Source organism: Hyla sarda, chromosome 8 (genome assembly GCF_029499605.1).
Source record: "Hyla sarda isolate aHylSar1 chromosome 8, aHylSar1.hap1, whole genome shotgun sequence".
Taxonomy (NCBI): domain Eukaryota; kingdom Metazoa; phylum Chordata; class Amphibia; order Anura; family Hylidae; genus Hyla; species Hyla sarda.
The window spans coordinates 21,420,538-21,447,641 of record NC_079196.1 but is presented as its reverse complement, the minus strand read 5'-3'; the positions used below and the strand labels follow the sequence as shown (position 1 = coordinate 21,447,641).

The 27,104-nt window shown below is 44.7% G+C and overlaps 1 protein-coding gene across 2 annotated transcripts in view; it reads right to left on the bottom strand.

Annotated features, from left to right (window-relative positions):
* The window catches only part of RAB3GAP1 (RAB3 GTPase activating protein catalytic subunit 1), a 110,164-nt gene that overhangs the window by 25,889 nt on the left and 57,171 nt on the right, over positions 1–27,104 (bottom strand). For both annotated transcript variants that reach the window (XM_056533222.1, XM_056533223.1), the window contains exons 15-17: positions 26,212–26,384; positions 20,540–20,594; positions 19,955–20,308 (exon numbers count right to left, since the gene is read on the bottom strand). In XM_056533222.1, coding sequence (XP_056389197.1) covers positions 19,955–20,308; positions 20,540–20,594; positions 26,212–26,384 — 582 coding nt within the window. The remainder of the gene's footprint in view (positions 1–19,954; positions 20,309–20,539; positions 20,595–26,211; positions 26,385–27,104) is intronic.

Here is a 27,104-nt window from a genome sequence, read left to right as displayed (position 1 = left end):
ACTCGTTCTCCAGCGGTTGCAAAACTACAACTGGAGAGCGAGTTCTAATCTTGCTACAGCAGGAGAGTCGCAGGTGGGGATCAGTACCCTTAAAGCAGTTAAGCCGGGCTCTTAATTATTATGACAATCCTCCTGCATGTGCGAGTACGATTCAAAACGCTTGTTGAGGACATGGCTGTGGATGGATCATTGAGAACTGTCGTAACATTGTAGACCTTCGGACAACCACTTTAAAGGGGTTATCCAGGCTTGACAAAACAGCGCCTTCTCAGGATGTGTGTGGTATTGCAGCTAATTTCCATTGCAGTATATGGAGCCATATTGTCATACCACACACAACCTGAGGACAGATATGATGCTGTTGTTCGAGAAAATAAATAAATAAGCTCTGTTTTTTTTTTTTTTTATTCCTGGATAACCTCTCTAATTCTGCATATACAATTACGAACGTCACATTTAAGGGGGTTTTAAAGAACTTAAAGAGGTACTCTGCCCCAAGACATCTTATCATGGCCAGACCCCTGTGATTAGACATCCTTTCCCCCTTTACTTTGGATAGGGCATAAGATGTCTAGGAGTGGAGTACTCCTTTAAAATGGTAGAAAAACATGGCTGCTTTCTAGCATAAACAGGACCTCACTTGCTTACGGGTTGTATCTGGTATTGCAGTTTAAAGGGGTACTCCAGTGGAAAACTTTTTTTTTTAAACAGATTTGTAAATTACTTCTATTAAAAAAATCTTAATTCTTCCAGTACTTATTAGCTGCTGAATACTACAGAGGAAATTCTTTTCTTTTTGGAACACAGAGCTCTCTGCTGACATCACAAGCACAGTGCTCTCTGCTGACATCTGTCCATTTTAAGAACTGTCCAGAGTAGGAGAAAATCCCCATAGAAAACATATTCTGCTCTGGACAGTTCTTAAAACAGACAGAGATGTCAGCAGAGAGCACTGTGCTCGTGACGTCAGCAGAGAGCTCTGTGTTCCAAAAAGAAAATAATTTCCTCTGTAGTATTCAGCAGCTTATAAGTACTGGAAGGATTAAGATTTTTTAATAGAAGTCATTTACAAATCTGTTTATTTTTTTAATTAACTGGTGCCAGAGAGTTAAAGTATTCCACCGGAGTACCCCTTTAACTCCATGAATGGGATCGAGCTGCAATACCAGGGAACGAACAGGAAGCAATAGCTTACATTGAAATACATACAGGAAACAAAGAGAAGATTTATCTCCAGGGTGCCTCCAGCTGTTGCAAAACTACAACTCCCAGCATGCCCAGACAGCCGAAGGCTGTCTGGGCATGCTGGGAGTTGTAGTTTTGCAACAGCTGGAGGCACCCTGGTTGGGAAACACTGCTTTAACTCATCATTACTGATGATAAATTCCGAAAATTTAACGGTGCGACAAATTAAGTGACTTTAGTTTGGATTTTTTTACATGACAGGTTTAGCGAGCCGGCAATATGGCATCTTAGAGGAAAGGACTACCCGCCGGCGAGGAAAGAGGCGATGATAATATAATAAGGCACAACAGGAAAAATCCATTTATTGATCCATAATTGAAAGTCTATGGTCCTAGAAGGAGGGTCAGAGTGAAGCGGTCTGATGGAGGGGGGGCAGATAGAAGGCTTCAGCGGGGGGGGGGGGGGGGGGGGGGACAGGAAGCTTCGCTGATTAAATGATCGATACAGCTAAATAGGAAGGGAAAAAAATCTATATGTTGTAAATAGCGATGCGGAGAGCACCTGGATCGAGGCGATAACGCGCCCCCCGAGGAGAGGGCCCCCAGCTGCTGCATTAATTCCACCTCACTCCACAACATAATGACTGCGCTCCGGACACTGGGAACTTATCTGCCGAGGATCAGAAATAAAAGGCTCTCACCGAAGTCATGTGACCCCACAACTACATATAAGATTGTCCCTATAGAGAGCGGAGGAACCCAGCCGGGGAGTCATCATACAGGAGAGACGTCTAATCCGGGGATTACATTGTAACCTTCACTGGGGATTAGGGGGAAGGAATTGTTCTGTCCCTCTGGTTACCACCGGCTTCATACGGATTAGATCAAACGTGTATTACTGCCAGGAGGTGTTAAAGAGCAACAATCCCTGCAAAGCATTAAAGCTATAGGGGGTCAGGACCCCACAAAAAGAACGTGTTACCGTGATGGGTCTGAATACTAAAGGAATGTATCCTGATAATGAATGTACATTGAGGACAGTATTATAGTAGTTATATTCTTGTATATAGGAGCAGTATTATAGTAGTTATATTCTTGTATATAGGAGCAGTATTATAGTAGTTATATTCTTGTATATAGGAGCAGTATTATAGTAGTTATATTCTTGTATATAGGAGCAGTATTATAGTAGTTATATTCTTGTATATAGGAGCAGTATTATAGTAGTTATATTCTTGTATATAGGAGCAGTATTATAGTAGTTATATTCTTGTATATAGGAACAGTATTATAGTAGTTATATTCTTGTATATAGGAGCAGTATTATAGTAGTTATATTCTTGTATATAGGAGCAGTATTATAGTAGTTATATTCTTGTATACAGGAGGCAGTATTATAGTAGTTATATTCTTGTATATAGGAGCAGTATTATAGTAGTTATATTCTTGTATATAGGAGCAGTATTATAGTAGTTATATTCTTGTGTATAGGAGCAGTATTATAGTAGTAATATTCTTGTATATAGGGGCAGTATTATAGTAGTTATATTCTTGTATATAAGAGCAGTATTATAGTAGTTATATTCTTGTATATAGGAGCAGTATTATAGTAGTTATATTCTTGTATACAGGAGGCAGTATTATAGTAGTTATATTCTTGTATATAGGAGCAGTATTATAGTAGTTATATTCTTGTATATAGGAGGCAGCATTATAGTAGTTATATTCTTGTATATAAGAGCAGTATTATAGTAGTTATATTCTTGTATATAGGAGCAGTATTATAGTAGTTATATTCTTGTATACAGGAGGCAGTATTATAGTAGTTATATTCTTGTATATAGGAGCAGTATTATAGTAGTTATATTCTTGTATATAGGAGCAGTATTATAGTAGTTATATTCTTGTGTATAGGAGCAGTATTATAGTAGTAATATTCTTGTATATAGGGGCAGTATTATAGTAGTTATATTCTTGTGTATAGGAGCAGTATTATAGTAGTTATATTCTTGTGTATAGGAACAGTATTATAGTAATTATATTCTTGTATATAGGGGCAGTATTATAGTAATTATATTCTTGTATATAGGAGCAGTATTATAGTAGTTATATTCTTGTATATATAGGAGCAGTATTATAGTAGTTATATTCTTGTATATAGGAGCAGTATTATAGTAGTTATATTCTTGTATACAGGAGCAGTATTATAGTAGTTATATTCTTGTATATAGGAGCAGTATTATAGTAGTTATATTCTTGTATACAGGAGCAGTATTATAGTAGTTATATTCTTGTATATAGGAGCAGTATTATTGTAGTTATATTCTTGTATATAGGAGCAGTATTATAGTAGATATATTCTTGTATATAGGAGCAGTATTATAGTAGTTATATTCTTGTACATAGGGGGCAATATTATAGTAGTTATATTCTTGTACATAGGGGGCATTATTATATTAGTTATATTCTTGTATATAGGAGGCAGTATTATAGTAGTTATATTCTTGTATATAGGAGCAGTATTATAGTAGTTATATTCTTGTATATAGGAGCAGTATTATAGTAGTTATATTCTTGTATATAGGAGGCAGTATTATAGTAGTTATATTCTTGTATATAGGAGGCAGTATTATAGTAGTTATATTCTTGTATATAGGAGCAGTATTATAGTAGTTATATTCTTGTATATAGGAGCAGTATTATAGTAGTTATAGTCTTGTATATAGGAGCAGTATTATAGTAGTTATATTCTTGTATATAGAGCAGTATTATAGTAGTTATATTCTTGTATATAGGAGCGGTATTATAGTAGTTATATTCTTGTATATAGGAGCAGTATTATATTAGTTATATTCTTGTATATAGGAGCAGTATTATAGTAGTTATATTCTTGTATATAGGAGCGGTATTATAGTAGTTATATTCTTGTATATAGGAGCAGTATTATAGTAGTTATATCCTTGTATATAGGAGCAGTATTATAGTAGTTATATTCTTGTATATAGGAGCGGTATTATAGTAGTTATATTCTTGTATATAGGAGCAGTATTATAGTAGTTATATCCTTGTATATAGGAGCAGTATTATAGTAGTTATATTCTTGTATATAGGAGTAGTATTATAGTAGTTATATTCTTGTACATAAAGGATAGTATTTTATTAGCTATATTCTTAACTACAGAGGTAGTATTTCAGTAGATATTATTGGTATAGAAAAGAAGCTCCGTTCTCCTTAGTATTTCAGAACAATGGGTAAATAAGATTGTAGAGTAATAAACCAGTTTCCTGACAGATACGTGTACAGTGCAGGTGTCCCTGGCACAGCAAAGAAAGGTCTGGGTAGCTATAGAAGGTGATATTTCCCCCTGAGATGCCATAAGACTTTACCATAGAGCCCTCTGGCTGCAGGAGAGTTACATGCAGCAGGACAGGGTCAGGCATATAAATGGAGGTATTGATCGGCCTTAGGAGGGAGAACAGACACGGGTCAACTATTACTGCAGATTAATAGGATGAAAGACAAACACAATGTGCATGGATTCCAAGGCATCTCTCCAGAAGGAATCATTAGAGCCTGGAAACACCGCTGACATTTACAGTGTATGAGGAGCCGGAGGGACGGGACTGAGGACGGGACGCAATAAGCATTTATAGTGTGTCCCTCTCCGGGACGGGGCCGGGGAAGCGGTATTGACCCTTTCTATTACCTGCAGCTTATTGTTGTCCCCAAGGTAAAATCCTGACGGGCTGTGAAGATAACGATTTTACTGAGGCCGGAGGGATGAATGTATGAAGGTGTTCTAGGATGGAGACTGTGGAGTCAGGATCTAAGATCATTACAAATTCCTATATAGGGAGAATAATACAAAGTATTCCTGATCTGCGCTGGACGTCTGGGATCTCATTTTGGGAACATCTTGTATTCTCATTTACCCCTGAGCAGGTAATGAGGCCAATGACCAAAGAGCTTACACTCTATATACACAGTATGACCGGCAGATTGCTTCTGCTGCATAAGACATTGTTCTCAGCTTCGGAGCAAGAAGAAGTAAGCTGACCGGCTGATAGAGTGTTTCCCAACCAGGGTGCCTCCAGCTGTTCCGAAACTACAACTCCCAGCATGCCCGGACAGCCAACGGCTGTCCGGGCATGCTAGGAGTTGTAGTTTCGTAACAGCTAAAGAGGTACACAATTTGAAGACCTATGCCCTAGGCCAGTGTTACCCAACCAGAGTGCCTCCAGCTGTTGTAAAAACTACAACTCCCAGCATGGACAGGACAGCCTTTAGCTGTTGCAAAAATACAACTCCCAGCATGTCCGATCATGCAGGGAGTTGTAGTGTTGCAAAAATCTCCAAACTGTGGACCTTAAGCTAGTGCGAATCTATAACTCCCAGCATGCTGGTAGTTGTAGTTTCACAACAGCTAAAAAGGTACATAATTTGGAGACCTAGGCCCTAGGCCAGTGTTACCCAACCAGAGTGCCTCCAGCTGTTGCAAAAATACAACTCCCAGCATGTCCGGTCATGCAGGTAGTTGTAGTTTTGCAAAATCTGAAAACTCTTGTCAAGGGCATAGATCCCCAAACTGTGGACCTTAAATCTAGTGCGAAACTATAACTCCTGGCATGCTGGGTGTTGTAGTTTCACAACAGCTAGAGGCAACCTGGTTTGGAAACACTGGTCTAGCGTCTAGGTCTCCAAACTGTGGAACTTTAGCTGTTGCAAAACTACAACTCCCAGCATGCTCAGACAGCCAAAGTGTGTCCGGTCATGCCTGGAGTTAGTTACCATTGACGCACACTTTTTCAATAGGAGGCAAAAGTCCTTGATAGACGGACCCCTCAGCAACACAACACAATTATCAAGGCAAATAATCCACAGACAGGATATAAGGAAAAAATCTTCTGACATCAATACCTCAGATTTGTTTCCAATATTTACCGATTTATTCTTGAAGCTTCATAATTCACATTTTCATAGTATAAGATGTAAGTAATTCCATAGTGCAAGATGAATAAAGCAAATACCGCGGTCAGAAGGAGAGAGTATAAACCTGCCGCGCTACGTTTCAGGGGCTCGCCCCCTTAGTCATGCGCACAGGTTCGTGGCTCAGGTGAGTGTAAATAGGTGAGCAGTGAAGGAATAGAATTAACCCTTGACGTACTGCACATACTTCTCATATACAGTGGTCCCTCAAGTTACAATATTAATTGGTTCCAGGATGACCATTGTATGTTGAGACCAGAAACCTGGTAATTGGTTCTAAAGGCACCAAAATGTCATCCAAAAATAGGAAAAAGTGAGGATGAAAGAAAAATAAGTAGATAACTAATACAGATAAAGCAAATCCTTACATATAAAAGTAAAAAAAGTATCTGCTGGGAGCTGTAAATCACTGTCAGTGTTTCCCAAGCAGGGAGCCTCCAGTGGTTGCAAAACTACAACTCCCAGCATGCCCGGACAGCTAAAGGCTGTCCGGGCATTCTGGGAGTTGTAGTTTTGCAACTGCTGGAGGCACCCTGCTTGGGAAACACTGGTCTATGTAGAGGACAGGAGCTTCTTCAGGGTCCTGTACAGTACATGCAATGTCCTAAAAAAAGTAATGTGGAGTCGCCCTCACCTGGTGTCCACCTGGTACAGGTAAAGTGTACAGAACATGTAATACCTCCCCGTACTGTAGGGGGCGCTACCAGACACCAGTCAGTGCATTCACTTCAGTAATACAGGTGTTTTACCAGTAAATTGCCCATTCTGATTGGTTGGTTCTTCCAGCTATTGACATGTTTCACAGATCTGGACTGTCTGTACATTGTATGTTGAGTCTGGTTTCAACTTACAATGGTCCAGGAAAGACCATTGTATGTTGAAACTATTGTATGTTGAGGCCATTGTAAGATGAGGGATCACTGTACTTATATAGATAATACACTGTCCACACAGAAAAACGCACCTTCACATCAATATTTACAAAAAATACTTTAAAATTTCAATTCTCATTCAAACCTTTCGCTTCCAATGATTCCAATTCTACAATCCAAAATGTTTCCCTTTTCAGCAAGTTTCGTTTATTCATGTCCACGCCGTTCATTATCGGTACCTCCTCTATCACTTGCCATCTCGGATCTGATACCACATGACCCTTCTCTTTAAAATACCTGACAATTGTTGTTTCCCCATATCGTGATACCGCGCCCGCATCAGCGTCAACTTCAACGTGTATACCGGCTAATAGCGGATTTATGTTCACCGACTCTAATCTTAATAGCACGGGAAGTCTGCCCAACATACACAAACCCACACGGGCATTTCAGTAAGTAAATTACATTGGAGCGGTTACACGTATTGTATCCCTTAAAGGGGTACTCCCGTGGAAACCTTTTTTTTTTTTTTATAAATCAACTGGTGCCAGAAAGTTAAACAGATTTGTAAATTACTTCTATTAAAAAATCTTAATCCTTCCAGTATTTTTTAGGGGCTGTATACTAAAAAGGAAATTCTTTGCTTTTTGGATTTCTCTTATGTCACGACCACAGTGCTCTCTGCTGTCCATTTTAGGAACTGTCCTGGGCAGCTATATGTTTGCAATGGGGATTTTCTCCTGCTCTGGACAGTTCCTAAAATGGACAGAGGTGTCAGCAGAGAGCACTGTAGTCGTGACATCAGAGAAATCTAAAAAGTAAAGTATTTCCTCTGTAGTATACAGCCCCTAAAAAGTACTGGAAGGATTAAGATTTTTTAATAGAAGTAATTTACAAATCTGTTTAACTTTCTGGTCCCAGTTGATTTTAAAAAAAATGTTTTCCACGGGAGTACCCCTTTAATGGTAATTTTATAGTTTTATACTTAGTGGGGTGAGGATTGTCCCTTCCTTTAATAATCCCATTGCACTGGGTACATGCAAGACATGAAAAAGTTCCCTTTCTTCTAGCGGCCATAAATATTTGTTTTTCCACTTTCTTTTTTCTGATATTATTACGAATCAATTTACTGCCAATGCTCTTACCTCTTCTGAATGCAAACATCGGTTGTTCTTTAACCAATATTCCATAGTTTACTAACATACCGCAGAATACAATGCGTTAGGGAACTTTTATCTAGGAATGTACTTTTGGATAATAGGAAAATGTATTTTCTTATGACATTATTAGAGTAGGCGTTGACTAAAAACTATTTCAGATTTGATAATGATTTTTTTCTTCAAGAGTATGGAGTTTCCATGGGCTCTTCTGTAGCCCCGGATTGGCTCATGTCTTTATGGCTAATTTCGAGGAGGTTTATATTTTTGGTTTCCTTGGCCTGGAGACATCGTCCACGTGGCTTCACTATATGGATGATGTCTTTATGCTATGGAAGGGATCAGAGCAATCATTGAAATCGTTCGTTGAGCGATTGAACGCTTGCCATGATACGATTACATTTACCTTGTTCTATGATCCTCATAAAATTTGTTTTCTGGATGTAGAAGTCATAAAAACGGAGAGAGGGTTCACCACTACACTATTAACAAAGCCTACAGGTAGGAACAATATGTAGCATCGTAATAGCTATCATGCCCCTACAGTATTTAAAGGGGTACTCCAGCGCTAAGACATCTTATCCCCTATCCAAAGGATAGGGGATAAGATGCCTGATCGCGGGGGTCCCGCCGCTGGGGACCCCCATGATCTTGTACGCCGCCCCCCGTTAAAATCAGTCCCTGGAGAGTGTTCGCTCCGGGTCTGATTACTGGCGATCAAGGGGACGGAGCATAGTGACATCACAGCTCCACCCCCGTGTGAAGTCATGCTCTGACAGCTGTCACGCCCCTCCAATAGACTTGCATTGAAGGGGCGGAGCGTGATGTCACACAGGGGCGGAGCCGTGATGTCACTATGCTCCGTCCTAATGGTCGAGATGGACTCAGCCTGAGGACCTCCAGCGGTTCCGGAAGCCGCTAAAGGTGGGTGCTGCATGGGAAATCCGGGGGTCTCCGGCAATCTGACATCTTATCCCCTATCCTTTGGATAGGGGATAAGATGTCTAGGGGCTGAGTACCCTTTAAAGGGGTTATCCAGGAAAACATTTTTTTATATATATCAACTGGCTCCAGAAAGTTAAACAGATTTGTAAATTACTTCTATTAAAAAAATCTTAATCAATTCAGTACTTATGAGCTGCTGAAGTTGAGTTGTTCTTTCCTGTCTGTTGCTCTCTGATGACACCTGTCTCGGGAACCGCCCAGTTTAGAAGCAAATCCCCATAGCAAACCTCTTCTACTCTGTGCAGTTCCCGAGACAAACAGAGATGTCAGCAGAGAGCACTGTTGCCAGACAGAAAACAACAACTCAACTTCAGCAGCTGATAATTATTGAAAGTATTAAGATTTTTTTTTAATAGAAGTAATTTACAAATCTCTTTAACTTTCTGGAGCCAGTTGATTAAAAAAATTTTTTTTTTTCCTGGAATACCCCTTTAAAGGACTCCCCAGAAGCCAATTTGTGAGGGCTTGGAGGATTTCAAGTGATGGAGAGTATGTGAAAAATAAAAATAAAATTGTTAATAAATTAGTACAAAGAGGGTATAATCGGAAAATGGTTGAAAGAGTAAGAACGGAGGTGGGTGAAAAAGACCGCCAGGTTTTGAGAAAACCCACAGATAGAAAGGGGAAAAAAATGAAAAATTATTGAATTATGTATATACCGTATTTTTCGCCCTATAGGACGCACCGGCATATAAGACGCACCCTATTTTAAAGGTCCAAAATCTATTAAAAAAAAAGATTCTGAACCCAACAGTGATCTTCAACCTGCGGACCTCCAGATGTTGCAAAACTCCCAGCTGGGAGTTGTAGTTTTGCAACATCTGGAGGTCCGCAGGTTGAAGACCACTGGTATAGGAGTTAATACTCACGTGTCCCCGCCGCTCCGGACCCTTCACTGCTGCCCTGGATGTCGCTTCATCGCTGTCGCCGCGTCCCCGTGGTGTCCCCGACGCTCCGGATGTCTTCTTCCCCGGGATCCACGCTCTCCGTCGCCGTAATCACGTCGCTACGCATGCCGCTCCTATTGGATGATGGGACAGCGTGCGCGACGACGTGATGACGTTGAAGGAGAGCGCCGGCCATGCAGGGGATCCCGGCAAGGAGCAGACACCGAGGAGGCAGGTAAGGTCCCTTCCGGTGTCCTGTAAGCTGTTCGGGTCCCGAAGCTGTATTCGCAGTATAAGACGCACCAACTTTCCCCCCCCCCCCCCCCCCAGTTTTGGGGAAGAAAAAGTGTGTCTTATACGGCAAAAAGTACGGTAATCAAATATGACAAGCGTTCTCATATTTTATATATTTGATATATTCTTAAAAAGAATTGGAAGTTACTAGCCAATGACAAAATATGGAATATTGGTTAAAGAACAACCGATGTTTGCATTCAGAAGAGGTAAGAGCATTGGCAGTAAATTGATTCGTAATAATATCAGAAAAAAGAAAGCGGAGAAACAAATATTTATGGCAGCTAGAAGAAAGGGAACTTTTTCATGTCTTGCATGTACCCAGTGCAATGGGATTATTAAAGGAAGGGACAATCCTCACCGCACTAAGTATAAAATTATAAAATTCCCATTAAGGGGTACCATACGTGTAATAGCTCCAACATAATTTACTTACTGAAATCAAGGTATAGAACAGTGGATATGCTCAGCACCGCTAGTTGGAGAGACCGCAGTGGATGGTGTCAATACCGGTAGGGAAATGTACCAAACATAGCGTGCCGTGATTCTCCAAGTGGTGGTGCAGTATTCCCAAAGTAATAGCAAGTAGATACTGTAAACCGAAGCAGGATGGAAAACGCACTCACCACTTTCTTGGTGGGACGAATCAATCTTTATTGCAGCATGTGGCTCATAAAATCTTCAGGTACAAACATGCACAGGGAGCTGAAGGTGGACACAGGCAGGGGGCGGCAACTAGTTTTGTGCACGTAGGTGCTTCCTCTGGCTCGCACTCAAAACAAAGCTGTTGCAAAACTAGCATGCCTGGACAGCCAAAGAGTAGTGTTTCCCAACCAGGGTGCCTCCAGCTGTTGCAAAACTACAACTCCCAGCATGGCTGGACAGCCAAAGGGTAGTGTTTCCTTACCAGGGTCACTCCAGCTGTTGCAAAACTACAACTCCCAGCATGCCTGGACAGCCAAAGGGTAGTGTTTCCTAACCAGGGTGCCTCCAGCTGTTGCAAAACTACAATTCCCAGCATGCCCGGACAGCCTTTGGCTGTCCGGGCATGCTGGGAGATGTAGTTTTGCAACAGCTGGAGGCACCCTGGTTGAGAAACACTGGTATAGCATACAGCTACTTCTGTCCTCCGGCGAGTAATATGCAAACTATGGAAAATCTGGACGGCCCCTCTAAATAGGTTCGCAATGCAAAACAAGAATTTTAAATAATTGCACCAAAATAAAAGGTTTCCCTGTAGATCAGATCTTCACACTCTTGTCTGTGCCCGACTACATTGGCGCGTGCAGGTTTCCCTTAACGTTGCGCAGCGTATCATTTTCTCGTAAATCACTAATGCATTTCAAGCCCCCACGGAAAAATTTTGTTCTTACATCTCTAGGCTTCTTTACATTAAACAGTTCCCAGTCGTTGCCATAATAAAACGAAATTATTGCCCTTTAATTCCAGCACTTAAGACGAGATGTCGCCGTCACATTAAAACGAACGGATCAAGTAAAATGATTTTGCACAATGGCTGGAACCAATTACGAGCGGCAAAGGCTGAAAGTGGCTGAAATTACCCAACGCCGTCGCACAAACACAAGTCAGCGCTGACAACAACTTCTCAAAAGATACTTTGTTCCCCCGCTGCTAATTATTCGGAGGGAGAAGGTTTCCTGAAAGTTAAGTGAAAGTTCTGAGGAAAATCGTGATACATGTCATCGCTGAAAAGAACGTCGTAGATGTAAACACAAGTGTCAACGGTCTAAAGGACATAATAATGAGCTTAAAGGGGATGTCTATCACTTTACATTTTATATGTGGAAGTTTGTAAATTCACCATATTACTTATCCTGTACTGATCCTGAGTTATATCCTGTATTATACTCCAGAGCTGTACTCACTATTCTGCTGGTGAGGTCACTGTGTACATACATTACATTACTTATCCTGTACTGATCCTGAGTTATATCCTGTATTATACTCCAGAGCTGTACTCACTATTCTGCTGGTGGGGTCACTGTGTACATACATTACATTACTTATCCTGTACTGATCCTGAGTTATATCCTGTATTATAGTCCAGAGCTGCACTCACTATTCTGCTGGTGAGGTCACTGTGTACATACATTACATTATTTATCCTGTACTGATCCTGAGTTATATCCTGTATTATACTCCAGAGCTGTACTCACTATTCTGCTGGTGAGGTCACTGTGTACATACATTACATTACTTATCCTGTACTGATCCTGAGTTATATCCTGTATTATACCCCAGAGCTGTACTCACTATTTTGCTGGTGAGGTCACTGTGTACACACATTACATTACTTATCCTGTACTGATCCTGAGTTATATCCTGTATTATACTCCAGAGCTGTACTCACTATTCTGCTGGTGAGGTCACTGTGTACATACATTACATTACTTATCCTGTACTGATCCTGAGTTATATCCTGTATTATACTCCAGAGCTGTACTCACTATTCTGCTGGTGAGGTCACTGTGTACATACATTCAATTACTTATCCTGTACTGATCCTGAGTTCTATATCAGACAGGAGGCGAGTATCTTGCATTAAACTTTCTTTTTTATGCCCATAACAGAAAAACTACAAACAATTAATTCACTTTAGTATAAAAAATTTCATTAAAACTACAACTCCCAGCAGCTCCCGGATCCTCCCTCCTCTGGGTCGGCGACCCTATATAAGGGGCTGTCTGGACCTCCTCCTCCTCTTTCTTTCTGCTCATGGCAGCAAGTTAAGTATATTCTCTGTGTATTTATTGTGTATTAATTGTGATTCGGGGTGTATTCAGGGTATCTAGGATATATGCCCTGTATACTCCGGCTGTTATTTTCTTCTATTACTTAATTTTTCTGGATATATATTTATATATATACCTATTTTTCTCTTCATACCTATTTTCTCTTCATACTCTGCATTTTCTGAGCTTTCGCTACCTCTAGCAGCGATTCCTGTCATATCTCTGTATTTGCCTCTATTAGTATTGTCCCTCTATAGGCGCCATCTTACTTTTCTATTCGCGCCGTCTTCTTACCCTCTTCCCGCCGCTTGCCAACTTCGCGGGCTTCACGATGTCAGGGGGCGTGTCCGGGTGCTGCGCACCCTGCGACACGCCTTCCGGGACTCCGTGCGACCTATCACAGGTCTTACAGCCGTAGTCTCGCGAGATTACGGCTGTAAGCGCTGGTTGCTGGATCCCTCCTCCTCTCCCCGACGCCAGTGTTGTGCGAGCGGTGAGAGGAGCGCCAGCATTATAGGTCCGGTCCAAGTGTAGTTATTTCAGGTAGCTTCTTAATATTAGCTTAGTGAGCATTAGCTCTTATAAACAGAACTACTAATACTTCTTACAGTCAGTTGGCTACTTGTAGCTTCTGCTAAGGTTCTGATAACTCCCCTACTCTGTCTATCATGGCTGGAGATAAATCCTCCGTCCCTTTCTCTACTCTGCCTGGCCAGACTAATGATGGCATAGAGATTGAGGCTTCTCAGATCATGTCTGCGACTCAAATACAGGACTTGATTAACAAGTCCATTCAGGCAGCTCAGGCTGCAAATATGAATTATGATAAACCTTTAGCCTCTACCTCTAGAGAGGTGCCTGTTAGGGGTAAGGTCTCACATAAAAGAAAACATGTCTCTGGACATTCCGACTCCCCGGCAGGGGAAGCTTGCAATGTGCCCCAGACAGAACCTGACCCGGTCTGTCGCACCCCGCATCCTAATGTACATTCTCGACCCTTGGGCCCCAAGGAGAAAACTTGTAAGGGGCAGAAGTCCGCCCGGCGGACGAAACCGGACTCATATGTCACGTCTACCGACGAGTCGTCCGGCGAGTCTGATGTGGCTGAGGCCACAGGCTCTGATTCTGATGAGGAAGATGCAGGGTTTACGGCTGATTACCCTGATGCCGAACCAGAGACGCCAAATGAGGCGATCCTAGATTCTCTGGGCCAACCTCTTTTCAGCCCGGATGCGATCACACACCCACGCTCCGGAGACTGGGCACCGCTACCACACGTAGCACAATATATTGAATATTGGACTAGACGGTCCGCACGAACTGTAATAAATTGAGGGCTGAGTGCCCCAGACCCTGTGTAACCAAGAAGATTGCGGTCACGCCGGAGATAGATCCGGTTCTACTCAAATACCTGACACGATCAGGAAAGTATTCAAAGAAGGGGATTGAGAGATCATTTAAGTTGATCCAAGACCGCATTCTTGATCTTCTTGGCCCGCTCACAAAGATATTAAATCTTTCAGAGCAAGCGGCATCCACCGCCCAACCGGTAGACCTAGAGCAACTGAGAGGCTGGGCCCAGCGTGCTATATGCATGCTGGGCAGTGCGAACACGGCCTGTTCTACTGAACGGAGACGGTCCATTCTGATGAAACTGGAGCCGCAGCTCTCCCACTTAGCGGAGAATGAGCCGGGTCCCTCCGCTGAAGGTCTCTTATTTGGGGATGACCTCATTAAAAATATTAACAAGTTTGTCAGCCTGTTTTCCAGCCTGGATAAGGCGCAAACTTCTCTAAAAAAGACGGGCCAACCTGGTAAGGTTTTCGGCAAGGCAGGTAGAAGCAGAGGCTGATCTGCCGGCCGCAATGCCCCATATAGGCCCTACATTAGACCGGCACAGCAACAATTTGCTCCTGCTCAACCACAATATGCTCTGCCCGTGGTCCAACTGGCCCCTTTCTTTCCCCCTCGAGGGCGACCATGGAGAGGACGTGGAGGTCGCGGATTCCCCAGATCTCGCCCACCGACCGGTGAGTACCCTTTCCATTCCACACACATTGGTGGGGGGCAGGCTAAGATATTTTTTCCACGTCTGGTCCACGATTACAGCAGACGTTTGGATCCTCAATGCGTTAGCTGGCTACCGGATAGAATTCCAGTCTCTTCCCGAGTTGAATGTTATACCTCAACCCATACGATTCTCCACGCAGAACGTAGCGCTCATAGACAACGAGCTCCAAGAGCTCTTGTCAAAACAAGCAGTACAAGAAGTAGACCCATTCTCTCCCGGATTTGTCAGCAACATCTTCTTGGTCAAGAAGAAGGATGGCGGTTACCGCCCGGTGATAAATCTGAGAGGTTTGAATCAACACGTGACTTACCGTCACTTCAAGATGGAAGGGATCCATCTGCTACGCGACCTCCTTTGGCCAGGAGACTGGTTAGTAAAGATCGATCTGAAGGACACATATCTTACCGTCCCCATTCATCACACCTCCCAAAGATTCCTACGATTCCTATGGAGGGACCGAATGTGGCAGTTCACCTGCCTACCATTCGGGTTGTCATCGGCCCCCTGGTGTTTCACCAAGTTACTGAAACCGGTGATAGCTGCTTTCCGGAGCAGGGGGGTACGGCTTATTATTTACTTGGACGATCTACTAATCATGGCCTGGTCCAGGGCACAGGCCGTGACTCACAGCCAATGGGCCCTTTCGTTGATGGAGGAATTGGGATTCCTCATCAACCACAAAAAATCGGTTCTGTCTCCTGCGCAGGAAATGGAGTTCCTGGGTTTCCTAGTGGATACCCAACGAGCCATCTTGATGTTACCAAAATCCAAGTTGGCTTCGATTCGCAAGGAAATCAGAGCGACTTTGCGCAAAGGTCGAGTATCACTGAGGGTGATTGCACGCATTGTGGGCCTATTATCGGCCTCTATTCAAGCGATATTTCCGGCCACTCTTCACTATCGGGCCCTTCAGCGACTCAAAGCTCTTCACCTTCGCCAGGGTCTTCGCTATGAGGACGAAGTTACCATCGGTCCGGAAGTTGTAGAGGAATTGCAGTGGTGGCTTCGACACGCTGTCGAATGGAACGGCAGGGCTATCTTCAATGCCTGCCCGGACGTCATAATAGAGTCCTATGCAAGCCGCCACGGTTGGGGAGCTCGCTGCGGGCAAGACACCACAGGAGGGAGATGGTCCGCAGAGGAGTCTTTTCTCCACATCAATGCCTTGGAACTCTTGGCAGCATTCTTCGCTATCAGGAGTTTTCTCCCTCACCATTCCAATTGTTGCGTACTTGTACGCATGGACAATGTGGCGGCGGTTCAATACGTCAACCGCCTGGGAGGTACGAGGTCCAGAGTGCTGGCGGACATCGCGTCCGCGTTCTGGCACTTCTGTTTATCCCGGGACATCATTCCGATTGCGGAATACCTTCCTGGTGTGTCCAACATCGTAGCGGATTGGAATTCTCGCTATTCCAGCGATTGGACGTTGGACCGATCTATCTTTCGGGCTTTGAGGTCTCTTTGGGGTCCGTTACACACGGACCTCTTCGCATCCTGACTCAATCGACAACTGCCTCGCTTTTACAGCTGGAGGCCGGACCCAGAAGCATCCGCAGTGGACGCATTCCGTCAGATATGGGAACTGGGGACGCACTATGCGTTTCCCCCATTCAATATGATAACCAGAGTTCTTCTCCAAGTACTGAGTCAGAAGGCGACGGTGGTGTTGGTCACCCCTAGGTTGCCGACGCAACCATGGTTTCCCCTTCTTTTAGGGATGACGATCGACTATCCTCGTTTGATTCCTCACTCGCCTCACCTTCTCACAAACCCAACCAAAGGTCCTCATCCCCTGATATTGGAGGGCAACCTTCCACTCCTTGCGTGGTTGGTTTCGGGGTCCCGGACGCCGGTGGTGACCTTTCACAATCGGCTAGAGACCTCCTTGCCTTGGCCTGGGCCCCAGGGACTAGATCGGCATATCGATCAGCCTGGGCATTGTGGGTTCGTTGGTGTGATAGACGGCAAGTTGATGCCGTTTATGCACCTGTTTCAGTGATAGTGAATTATTGAGCGGACTCTTTTGAGTCTGGGAAATCCTACAGTTCACTGAACGTGTACAGATCTGCCATATCGGCGTATCATTGCCCGGTGGACGCATTACCGGTGGGCAAAAATCCTTTGGTTTGTAGGCTCTTACGAGGCGTAAGATTTAAGCGTCCTCCCCGTCCTAGGTACCAGTCTACTTGGGATGTCTCCCTTGTGTTGGATTTATTTTCCTCCTGGGAGGACAATGACGCACTCGCTTTAAAGTTGCTATCTTTCAAGCTTACTACACGGTTATGTTTAGTATCCATAAAACGGGTGTCGGATGTAAAGGCATTGGATATTTCCAGGCGTCAATTTTCACCGGAAGGAGTACGGTTTTCGGTGGTCCGCAGGACTAAGACGGGACTTCAATCCGTCTTCTATCACTTTTTTCCTGATCACCCACGTCTGTGTGTAGTACGCTGTCTACAATCGTACGAGTCGCGGACCGCGACTTTGAGATCTGAATCTTACAATCAGTTGTTGATATCATATGTCAAACCTCATCTTCCGGTATCCTCGGCCACTTTGGCCAGATGGGTGAGGTCAGCCATGGAAATGGCTGGGATCGATATCTCTCTTTTTGGTGCCCACTCTTCTAGAGGGGCTATGGCCACCAAGGTGGTCACTTCGGGAGGTTCACTTTCGGATCTTCTATTGGCCGCTGATTGGTCGTCCGAGACGACTTTTCGGCAGTTTTATTTTAGACCTCAAACACACGTCTCTGTGTCTGTTTCTTCTAAGTGGAAGTGTATGAAGCGTCCCTGAATCACAGGCGTTATGTTTTTGTTCCAGTTGCAACACAGTTGGTCGAGGCCCGGTTGGCCCTGACTTCCGGCTTTCAAGAGTCGAGGTTTCGATGGATGACGGAGTACTTCCGATTTGACATACGACCGTGCGCTGTTCCAGAGTTCGCACGAAAGAAAGAGGAGGAGGAGGTCCAGACAGCCCCTTATATAGGGTCGCCGACCCAGAGGAGGGAGGCTCCGGGGGCTGCTGGGAGTTGTTGTTTTAATGAAATTTTTTATACTAAAGTGAATTAATTGTCTGTAGTTTTTCTGCTATGGGCATTAAAAAGAAAGTTTAATGCAAGATACTCGCCTCCTGTCTTCATATAACTTATATTTTCCGTCACGATAGCTAGGATAATCTCGATTTATATCCTGTATTATAGTCCAGAGCTGTACTCACTATTCTGCTGGTGAGATCACTGTGTACATACATTAAATTACTTATCCTGTACTGATCCTGAGTTATATCCTGTATTATACTCCAGAGCTGCACTCACTATTCTGCAGGTGGGGTCACTGTGTACATACATTACATTACTAATCCTGTACTGATCCGGAGTTATATCCTGTATTATACTCCAGAGCTGTACTCACTATTCTGCTGGACTAAACTTTTCATATAGATACATGGTGGACATTTCTCCCCGCACAGTGGAGATGAATGCCGCACCATGTAATGCACTCACTGACATGTTCTGCCTTTTTTTTAAAATATTTCTAACATTTCTTAGATTTACAGATGGATCATTCTCCTCCTGATCCTGCATTCTACAGAGGACGTTACCTAACACACGTAACATATTCCTCAGTCACATCCCATTGTCTGGTATAAGTATAAGATGACTGTTTTTACTACACAATGCGCCCGTCACAATAGGATCTGCGATGTCACATCAGCGGAGGAGAAGCCACATAATGGAAGAAGGGGGTTTTATGCTGTGGATAATATACTGCGCACATTAAACGCTCGGCTTCAATAGGTAGGTTTAAAAAAAAAAAATGTTTTAAACTGCTAAATTAATAATTAGCAACAAGGTTTTTTGTCATTACAAAAGAATAATGGATTTATAGATCAAAACTTTCAGAAAAAAATCCATCCTGTCTGCATAGAAAGGAAAGACGGAGATGATCAGAGAGGTTCATTAGGACAGAGGGAGTCTAATACCATATATAATTCAATGGCTCCGAGGTTCAAGACGTTGTTAAGAGAAAAACGCGAAAGTGTAACGTTTTGATCAGTCGGGAATCACAAAAACGCAGCTGTGTGCTCCTCTCCCTGCTCAGTCTATGGAACGAGGTCACGTGACACAGAGTCGGGAGAGAACGCACTAAGCGCACACTTCTCCGTTCTCGTGACTGGTTGGGGTCTGAACATTTACATCACGACCAATCTAAATCTTTGATATGTCTCTATGACAATGGTTCCCAACCAAGGTGCCTCCAGCTGTTGCAAAACTACAACTCCCAGCATCCCCGGACAGCCTCTGGCATGCTGGGTGTTGTAGCTTTGCAACAGCTGGAGGCACCTTGGTTGGGAAACACCGGACTATGGCCCAGGTCTCAAACCTGTGGACCTGTAGCTGTTGAAAAGCTACAAATCCCAGAATGCCCCGACAGTCAAAGGCTGCCCAGGCATGCTGGGAGTTGTAGTTTTGCAACCGCTGGAGACACCTTGGTTGGGAAACACTGGTCTAGTTCTCCAAACTATGAACCTGTGGTCAACACGTCCCATTCAGGAGGAGAGCTGGGGCGCCATTTGGAAGATTGTGGTGGTGGGGGGGGGGGGGGGTCCCAGCAGTCGGACCCCCCACAATCTGACACTTATCCCCTACCCTTAGTATAGGGGATAAGATTTTCTAACTGGGAGTTTTGCTTTAACAAGTTCAAAACCCGCCCAAAACAACAAGCAGCCCAGCTGTTACCTGAGTAATAGGGATATAGAGCGGCTCTCCAGTGTGCAGCAACGTAAGGTTTCCACATTGGTGTAAGCGCCCGTCAGGTTTCGGCAGCTCCTTCGCCTCCTCTTTGGACTTCTTCGCAGTTTCCTGACCACTTTCTTTCAGTTCCTCTGTGTCGCTGTGACACTCGAAAAACTCGTCCTCGCTGTCGCTCCAAGAGTCCCAGGACTTGCCAACGTCGTACTTATTTTTCTCCGATTCGGCAGAGTTCACTGAATTACATGTTGGCCTGTTGAGCGCTGAATCGGAGGAGTCAGGAGTGTTCCCTTTCTTGCCACCATCTCTGGACTTCTTCCTCTCGATACAGCAATTCAGCATCTGAAGAGCAGGAAGACGGGTTTACATTGATTGCTATCCCACAGACCAGGGTTTACCAACCAGGGTGCCTCCAGCTGTTGCAAAACTACAACTCCCGGCATGCCCAGACAGCCTTTGGCTGTCCGGGCATGCCGGGAGTTGTAGTTTTGCAACAGCTGGAGGCACCTTGCTTGGGAAACACTGCCATAGGCACAGCCAAGATCGACTACATGGGAAATGGAAGACACATACCTGGAGCTTCTGGTGGAGTAAGCAGCACTTCAGATCCGGAGGTCCGCTACTTAATCTAGAGAATATGGAGAGTGACATTAACACTTTCATCACCGTCATTTACCCTGTGCTTTTTGCAGCAATTTTTGGAAATCTGCTTTTTTACAGCTTTTTCTTGCTGCTGCAACCAGGGGGCACTATCCTTACCATTATTTTTATTTTATTTTTTTTAATTGTCTTTCATAGACAGACGTAATTCACAATGCATACAAAACAACCTCACCACAAAGAAAAAGAAAAAAAAAAAACACTGCATTTTCTAATACAAAGCTGTATCTCATCCCATCCCCCTATTCCACCCATCTTCCCTTTCCAAAACTATAGCCCCCCTCCCCACAACTAACAGCGAAGTCAACATGGCCCCTAATCAGGCTCAACCCGATTCTTCAATTACCGATTCCAAAATTATTATTATTTTTTTAAATAATCTGACCATTTATTCCAAATAGACTCATATTTTCTCGGAATATTACAACGTTACCACTCATTTTTTGGGATAAATTCAGAAATGATAGGGGGAGCTATGTCTTTCCAGTGTGCGGCGATCACTGTACAAGCCATATATAGCATTCTTAGGATAGCCAATTCTGTTTTACCTATATATATATATATATATATATATATATATATATATATATATCCATACTTCTTTTACTGCAGAAGCATCTCCTCCTCCTCCTTCAATGTTGGTAAAAAGAACAAGGATCCCCGTCACACTTCATTGCCCAAATCGACCACAGCATTTTAAATTGGCACAAGCAGCCGGCTGCATCACTTCTAACTTTAAATGGGCACTGTCAGATCCAAAATTGTTTTATATTTTGTTACTGATGAAAATTAAAGACCTTTTGTAATATGGTTGTTTAAATTTTTTTGAATATTTAATAAAAAAAACGGCTCCTAAAAAAAAAAACACAAACCAATCCTGCAGCAGCATCAGGTATGTCCAATGAGTCATGGACAAGTGATGACTCATGGACAAGGCTACATGAGCAAGCACACCAATCACCTCCCACCATCACAAGGGAGGGACACGTCCCCTTCCACCACACACCAATCACCTCCCACCATCACAAGGGAGGGACACGTCCCCTTCCACCACACACCAATCACCTCCCACCATCACAAGGGAGGGACACGTCCCCTTTCACCACACACCAATCACCTCCCACCACCTCAAGGGAGGGACACATCCCCTTCCACCAATCACCTCCCACCACCACAAGGGAGGGGCACGCCCCCTTCCACCACACACCAATTACCTCCCCCCACCACTAAAGAGAGACACGCCCCCTTCTGCCCTACACTAATCACCTCCCACCATCTCAAGGGAGGGACACGCCCCCTTCCACCACACACCAATCACCTCCCCCCACCACAAGGGAGGGACAGGCCCCCTTCCACCACAGACCAATCACCTCCCACCACCACAAAGGAGTGACACGCCCCCTTCCACCACACACCAATCACCTCCCACCACCACAAGGGAGGGACTGGCCCCCTTCCACCACACACCAATCACCTCCCACCACCACAAAGGAGGGACACGACCCCTTCCACCACACACCAATCACCTCCTTCCAACACAAGTGAGGGACACGCCCCCTTCCACCACACACCAATCACCTCCAACCACAACAAGGGAGGGACACATCCCCTTCCACCACACACCAATCAACTCCCACCAACACAAGGGAGGGACGCGCCCCCTTCCACCACACACCAATCACCTCCCTCCACCACAAGGGAGGGACACATCCCCTTCCACCACACACCAATCACCTCCCACCACCACAAGGGAGTGGCACGCCCCCTTCCACCACACACCAATTACCTCCCCCCACCACAAAGGAGGGACATGCCCCCTTCTACCCTACACTAATCACCTCCCACCATCTCAAGGGAGTGGCACGCCCCCTTCCACCACACACCAATTACCTCCCCCCACCACAAAGGAGGGACATGCCCCCTTCTACCCTACACTAATCACCTCCCACCATCTCAAGGGAGGGACACGCCCCCTTCCACCACACACCAATCACCTCCCACCACCACAAAGGAGTGACACGCCCCCTTCCACCACACACCAATCACCTCCCACCACCACAAGGGAGGGACTGGCCCCCTTCCACCACACACCAATCACCTCCCACCACCACAGAGGAGGGACACGCCTCCTTCCACCACACACCAATCACCTCCTTCCAACACAAGTGAGGGACACGCCCCCTTCCACCACATACCAATCACCTCCAACCACAACAAGGGAGGGACACATCCCCTTCCACCACACACCAATCACCTCCCACCACCACAAGGGAGGGGCACGCCCCCTTCCACCACACACCAATTACCTCCCCCCACCACAAAGGAGGGACATGCCCCCTTCTACCCTACACTAATCACCTCCCACCATCTCAAGGGAGGGATACGCCCCCTTCCACCACACACCAATCACCTCCCCCCACCACAAGGGAGGGACAGGCCCCCTTCCACCACACACCAATCACTTCCCACCACCACAAAGGAGTGACACGCCCCCTTCCAGCTCACACCAATCACCTCCCACCAACACAAGGGAGGGACTGGCCCCCTTCCACCACACACCAATCACCTCCCACCACCACAGAGGAGGGACACGCCTCCTTCCACCACACACCAATCACCTCCTTCCACCACAAGGGAGGGACACGCCCCCTTACAACACACACCAATCACCTTCACCCACCACAAAGGAGGGACACGCCCCCTTCCACCACACACCAATCACCTTCCCCCACCACAAAGGAGGGACACGCCCCCTTCCACCACACACCAATCAACTCCCACCAACACAAGGGAGGGACGCGCCCCCTTCCACCACACACCAATCACCTCCCACCACCACAAGGGAGGGACACACCCCCTTCCCCTGTGAGGATTTCTGACACTGTAAGCTCATAAAGAGGGATTTTTATAATAAATTTAGGTGATAGAGGCATAAATATTAGATGTACATGGTCAGGATTGGGTACTGAGTAACATACTAATTATTTTATTTTTATTTTTTTTATTGGATCTGACAGGTAAGATTTAAAGAAAAGCTGCAGTGAAATAAACTTAGCCCCTATCCACAGGATAGGGGATAAGTGTCTGATCGCAGGGGTCCAACTGCTGGGACCCCCCCATGATCTCCTGTACAGGGCCCCAGCATTGCCCCATGGTGCTCCGGCTAATGCGCGTGTCGTCGCTGAGGGGATAGCCTTTTTACCAGAGGAAGAGGCACTGCTGCTTTGAAACGCGTAGTGGTTTGCCCTACAACCCGGCTTTCCCAAGATTTATTCGCCCCCTCAATACATCTCAGTGGCAGAGCCGGAGATTGCCGAAGGCAGCGCGTCGGCTCTGCCATAGAGTTGTATTGAGGGGGCGTGTCGGCCGCCGCCTCGTGCGGAGGTCGACACGCCCCCTTCCCGCGGGTTGTCGGGGCTCTGTACAGGAGATCGCAGGGGGCCCCAGCGGTCGGACCCCCCGCGATCTGCAACTTATTCCCTATCCTTAGGATAGGGAATAAGTTGCTCACCACTGAGTCACCACTGGACTACTCCTTTAAAGGAGTACTGTGGCATAGGACAATTTATATCCCCCTCCGCGATCTCTTGCCCGGCGCCCCAGCTCTATTCGTGCACGGAGCGACCTCTGCTCTGCAAGGAGACTGATGACCCCAGCGGTGGTCAACACGCCCCCTCCATGTATCTCTATGGGAGAGACAGGGATACACGAAAGCTTTATCTCTGGCTCTCCCATAGAGATGCTTGGAGGTGGCGCATCGGCAATCGCTTCATGCTGTGGTCGACACAGCTGCTTTCATGTGAAGAGCTGGGGCACCGGGCAGGAGATTGCGGGGGGTCCTAGCAATCAACGAGGGGTCACTTACTTTAATATGTCCAGTAGGTCCTGAGATACGTCCCCCCAGAAGATTCTCTGCTAAATTAAGTGAATCGCGCAAGAGGCAGGGCTCGGAGTAATCAATGTACATATTCATTGTCTGAGACTCCACTAGGATATAGGGCAGTGCTTTCCCCCCACGGTGCCTCCAGCTGTTGTAAAACTACAACTCCCAGCATGCTGGGAGTTGTACTTTTGCAACAGCTGGAGGCATACTGGTTGGGAAATACTGATATGGGGAGAGGGGCTCTGCCCACTCAATTTACGTATAGGATGTGGAGTCACAGAAAATGAATACGAAATGAAAATTGAGCTGGCGGAGCCCCTCCCCCTGTGCGTGATTCACTGAATTAAGCAGATGATCTTCTAGGGGACGTATCTCAGAAGCTACTGGACATATTTAAGTAAGTGACCCCTCGTTGGACTCCTGTTCCCCCCGCACTATAAGGCTGGGTTCCCACTACATTTTTGCAATACAGTTCCCGTATCAGGTTTTTGATAAAAAAAATTATCCCTCAAAACCTGACTAAACTGTATCAAAACGTGTGCACAAATTTTAATCTGTATACGGTTTGAAAAATTATGTCCGGTTGCATCCGTTTTTTAAGAAAAAAAAGTATACATTTTTAACTTTTTCTCACCATTATGAATAAAGTTTAACTTGTTTGATTGAAATTCCAAGAAAAAAAACTGTGCAAAGTCAAAAACCGTACGTGAAAACCGGATGGAAACGTACGCACATACGATTCTGTACGGTTCCCATTGACTCTCATGTTAAAAAAAAAAAAACTTACACATTTCAATACGTTTTTTTACCCGGACCATAAACCGTGGTTGGCTACGGTGTTGCGTACGGGGAAAAAAATTGACCAAACCGTACAGGATGCAAAACGGATGAATCTTTCAGAATAAGGTTTTGGATGGAGAGTCAATGCATACGGTTTTCAATGCGGTTCCGTAAGGTTTTCAAATTGAACTGTATTGCAAAAACGTGGTGTGAACCCAGCCTTAACCAGTGTATCCGGTTTGGTGTGGGTGAACAGGCTGACAGTTTTGCTTTAAAGGGGTACTCCGGTGGAAAACTTTTTTTTTTTTTTTATTCATGCCAGAAAGTTGAACAGATTTGTAAATTACTTCTATTAAAAAAATCTTTATCCTTACAATACTTATTAGCAGCTGTATAATACAAAGGAAGTCCTTTGCTTTTTATTTCTTTTTTTTGTCTTGTCCACAGTGCTCATTTCTGACACCTCTGTCCGTGTCAGGAACTGTCCAGAGCAGCATAGGTTTGCTATGGGGATTTTCTACTGCTCTGGACAGTTCCTGATACGGGCATCAGGTGTCAGCAGAGAGCAATGTGGACGAGATAAAAAAAAGAAATTCAAAAAGAAAAGAATTCCCTCTGTAGCATACAGCTGCTAATAAGTACTGGAAGGGTAAAGATTTTTTTAATAGAAGCCATTTACAAATCTGTTTAACTTTCTGGCACCAGTTGATAAAAAAAATTATATATGTTTTCCACCGGAGTACCCCTTTAAGGAATATCTACATCCCTCCATAGGTGTGAGTGACATTAGCAGATCGGCTGGTGTTACATATACATAACCTAGGAAACCATGTGCTGTGCTGTGAATATTCACCGCCACATAACTCCTTTGCATAAAACCGAACGCAAGAACATTACGTCAGATGGCGATTAATATACGCACCCGGGAACCAGATGATTGTTCTCCCACCGATAGCGCATCTCCAGCACAAACTCTTGCCACAAGTGTGCCACCCCTCGCACCCCGCCGTGGTAGAAGTTGACCATACAGAGACACAGCGCCAGCTTGTACGTCAGGCTGTCGGATGGCGCCGACTTGAGCTGGCTGTACAGGTTCTGCGCACAGAGAAACAATTACACCAGGCATACATAATTCAAGCACTTTACAATAATTTGAGCAATGTTGCATCACAAATGAGTTAGTGTAATAGCCAAGGACAGATGGCTCGGAATATTCTAAATTTCAGAACCAAGCTCCGGCAAAAATAAAATCAGCATCTCATTTTTAAAAAGGGACAATGGGGAGGCAGTCATCGAATTTATGAGAGAACAAAAAAAACACAGATGTATAGCAAGGGGCCGAGATTATTTTAAGGACATATCGGGGGAAGATTTAAATTCTGTCTGAAATGGTGACCGGAAAGTGGTGTACTTGGGGTGAGATTGTTCTGCACTTTACTTGACAATTTTAAATAATGTACACAAAAAAAAAGTGCCACATTTTTTTATGTAAAGTGCAACAGCCATAGGTGCAAATTTATTATTCTGCATATGATTAAATCTGAATGATAGCATTTCCCCGCAACAGCGTTTTCCCAAACAGTATTTCTCCACCTGTTGCAAAACTACGACTCCCAGCATGCCGGACAGCCTTCGGCTGTCCAGGCATGCTGGGAGTTGTAGTTTTGCAACGGCTGGAGACACATTGTTCGGAAGACATTGCCCTACGACATAACTTACAAAGTCCTCGATATGAGATAGCTAGGAAATAGATAGATATGAGATAGATAGATAGATAGATAGATATGAGATAGATAGATAGATAGATATTAGATA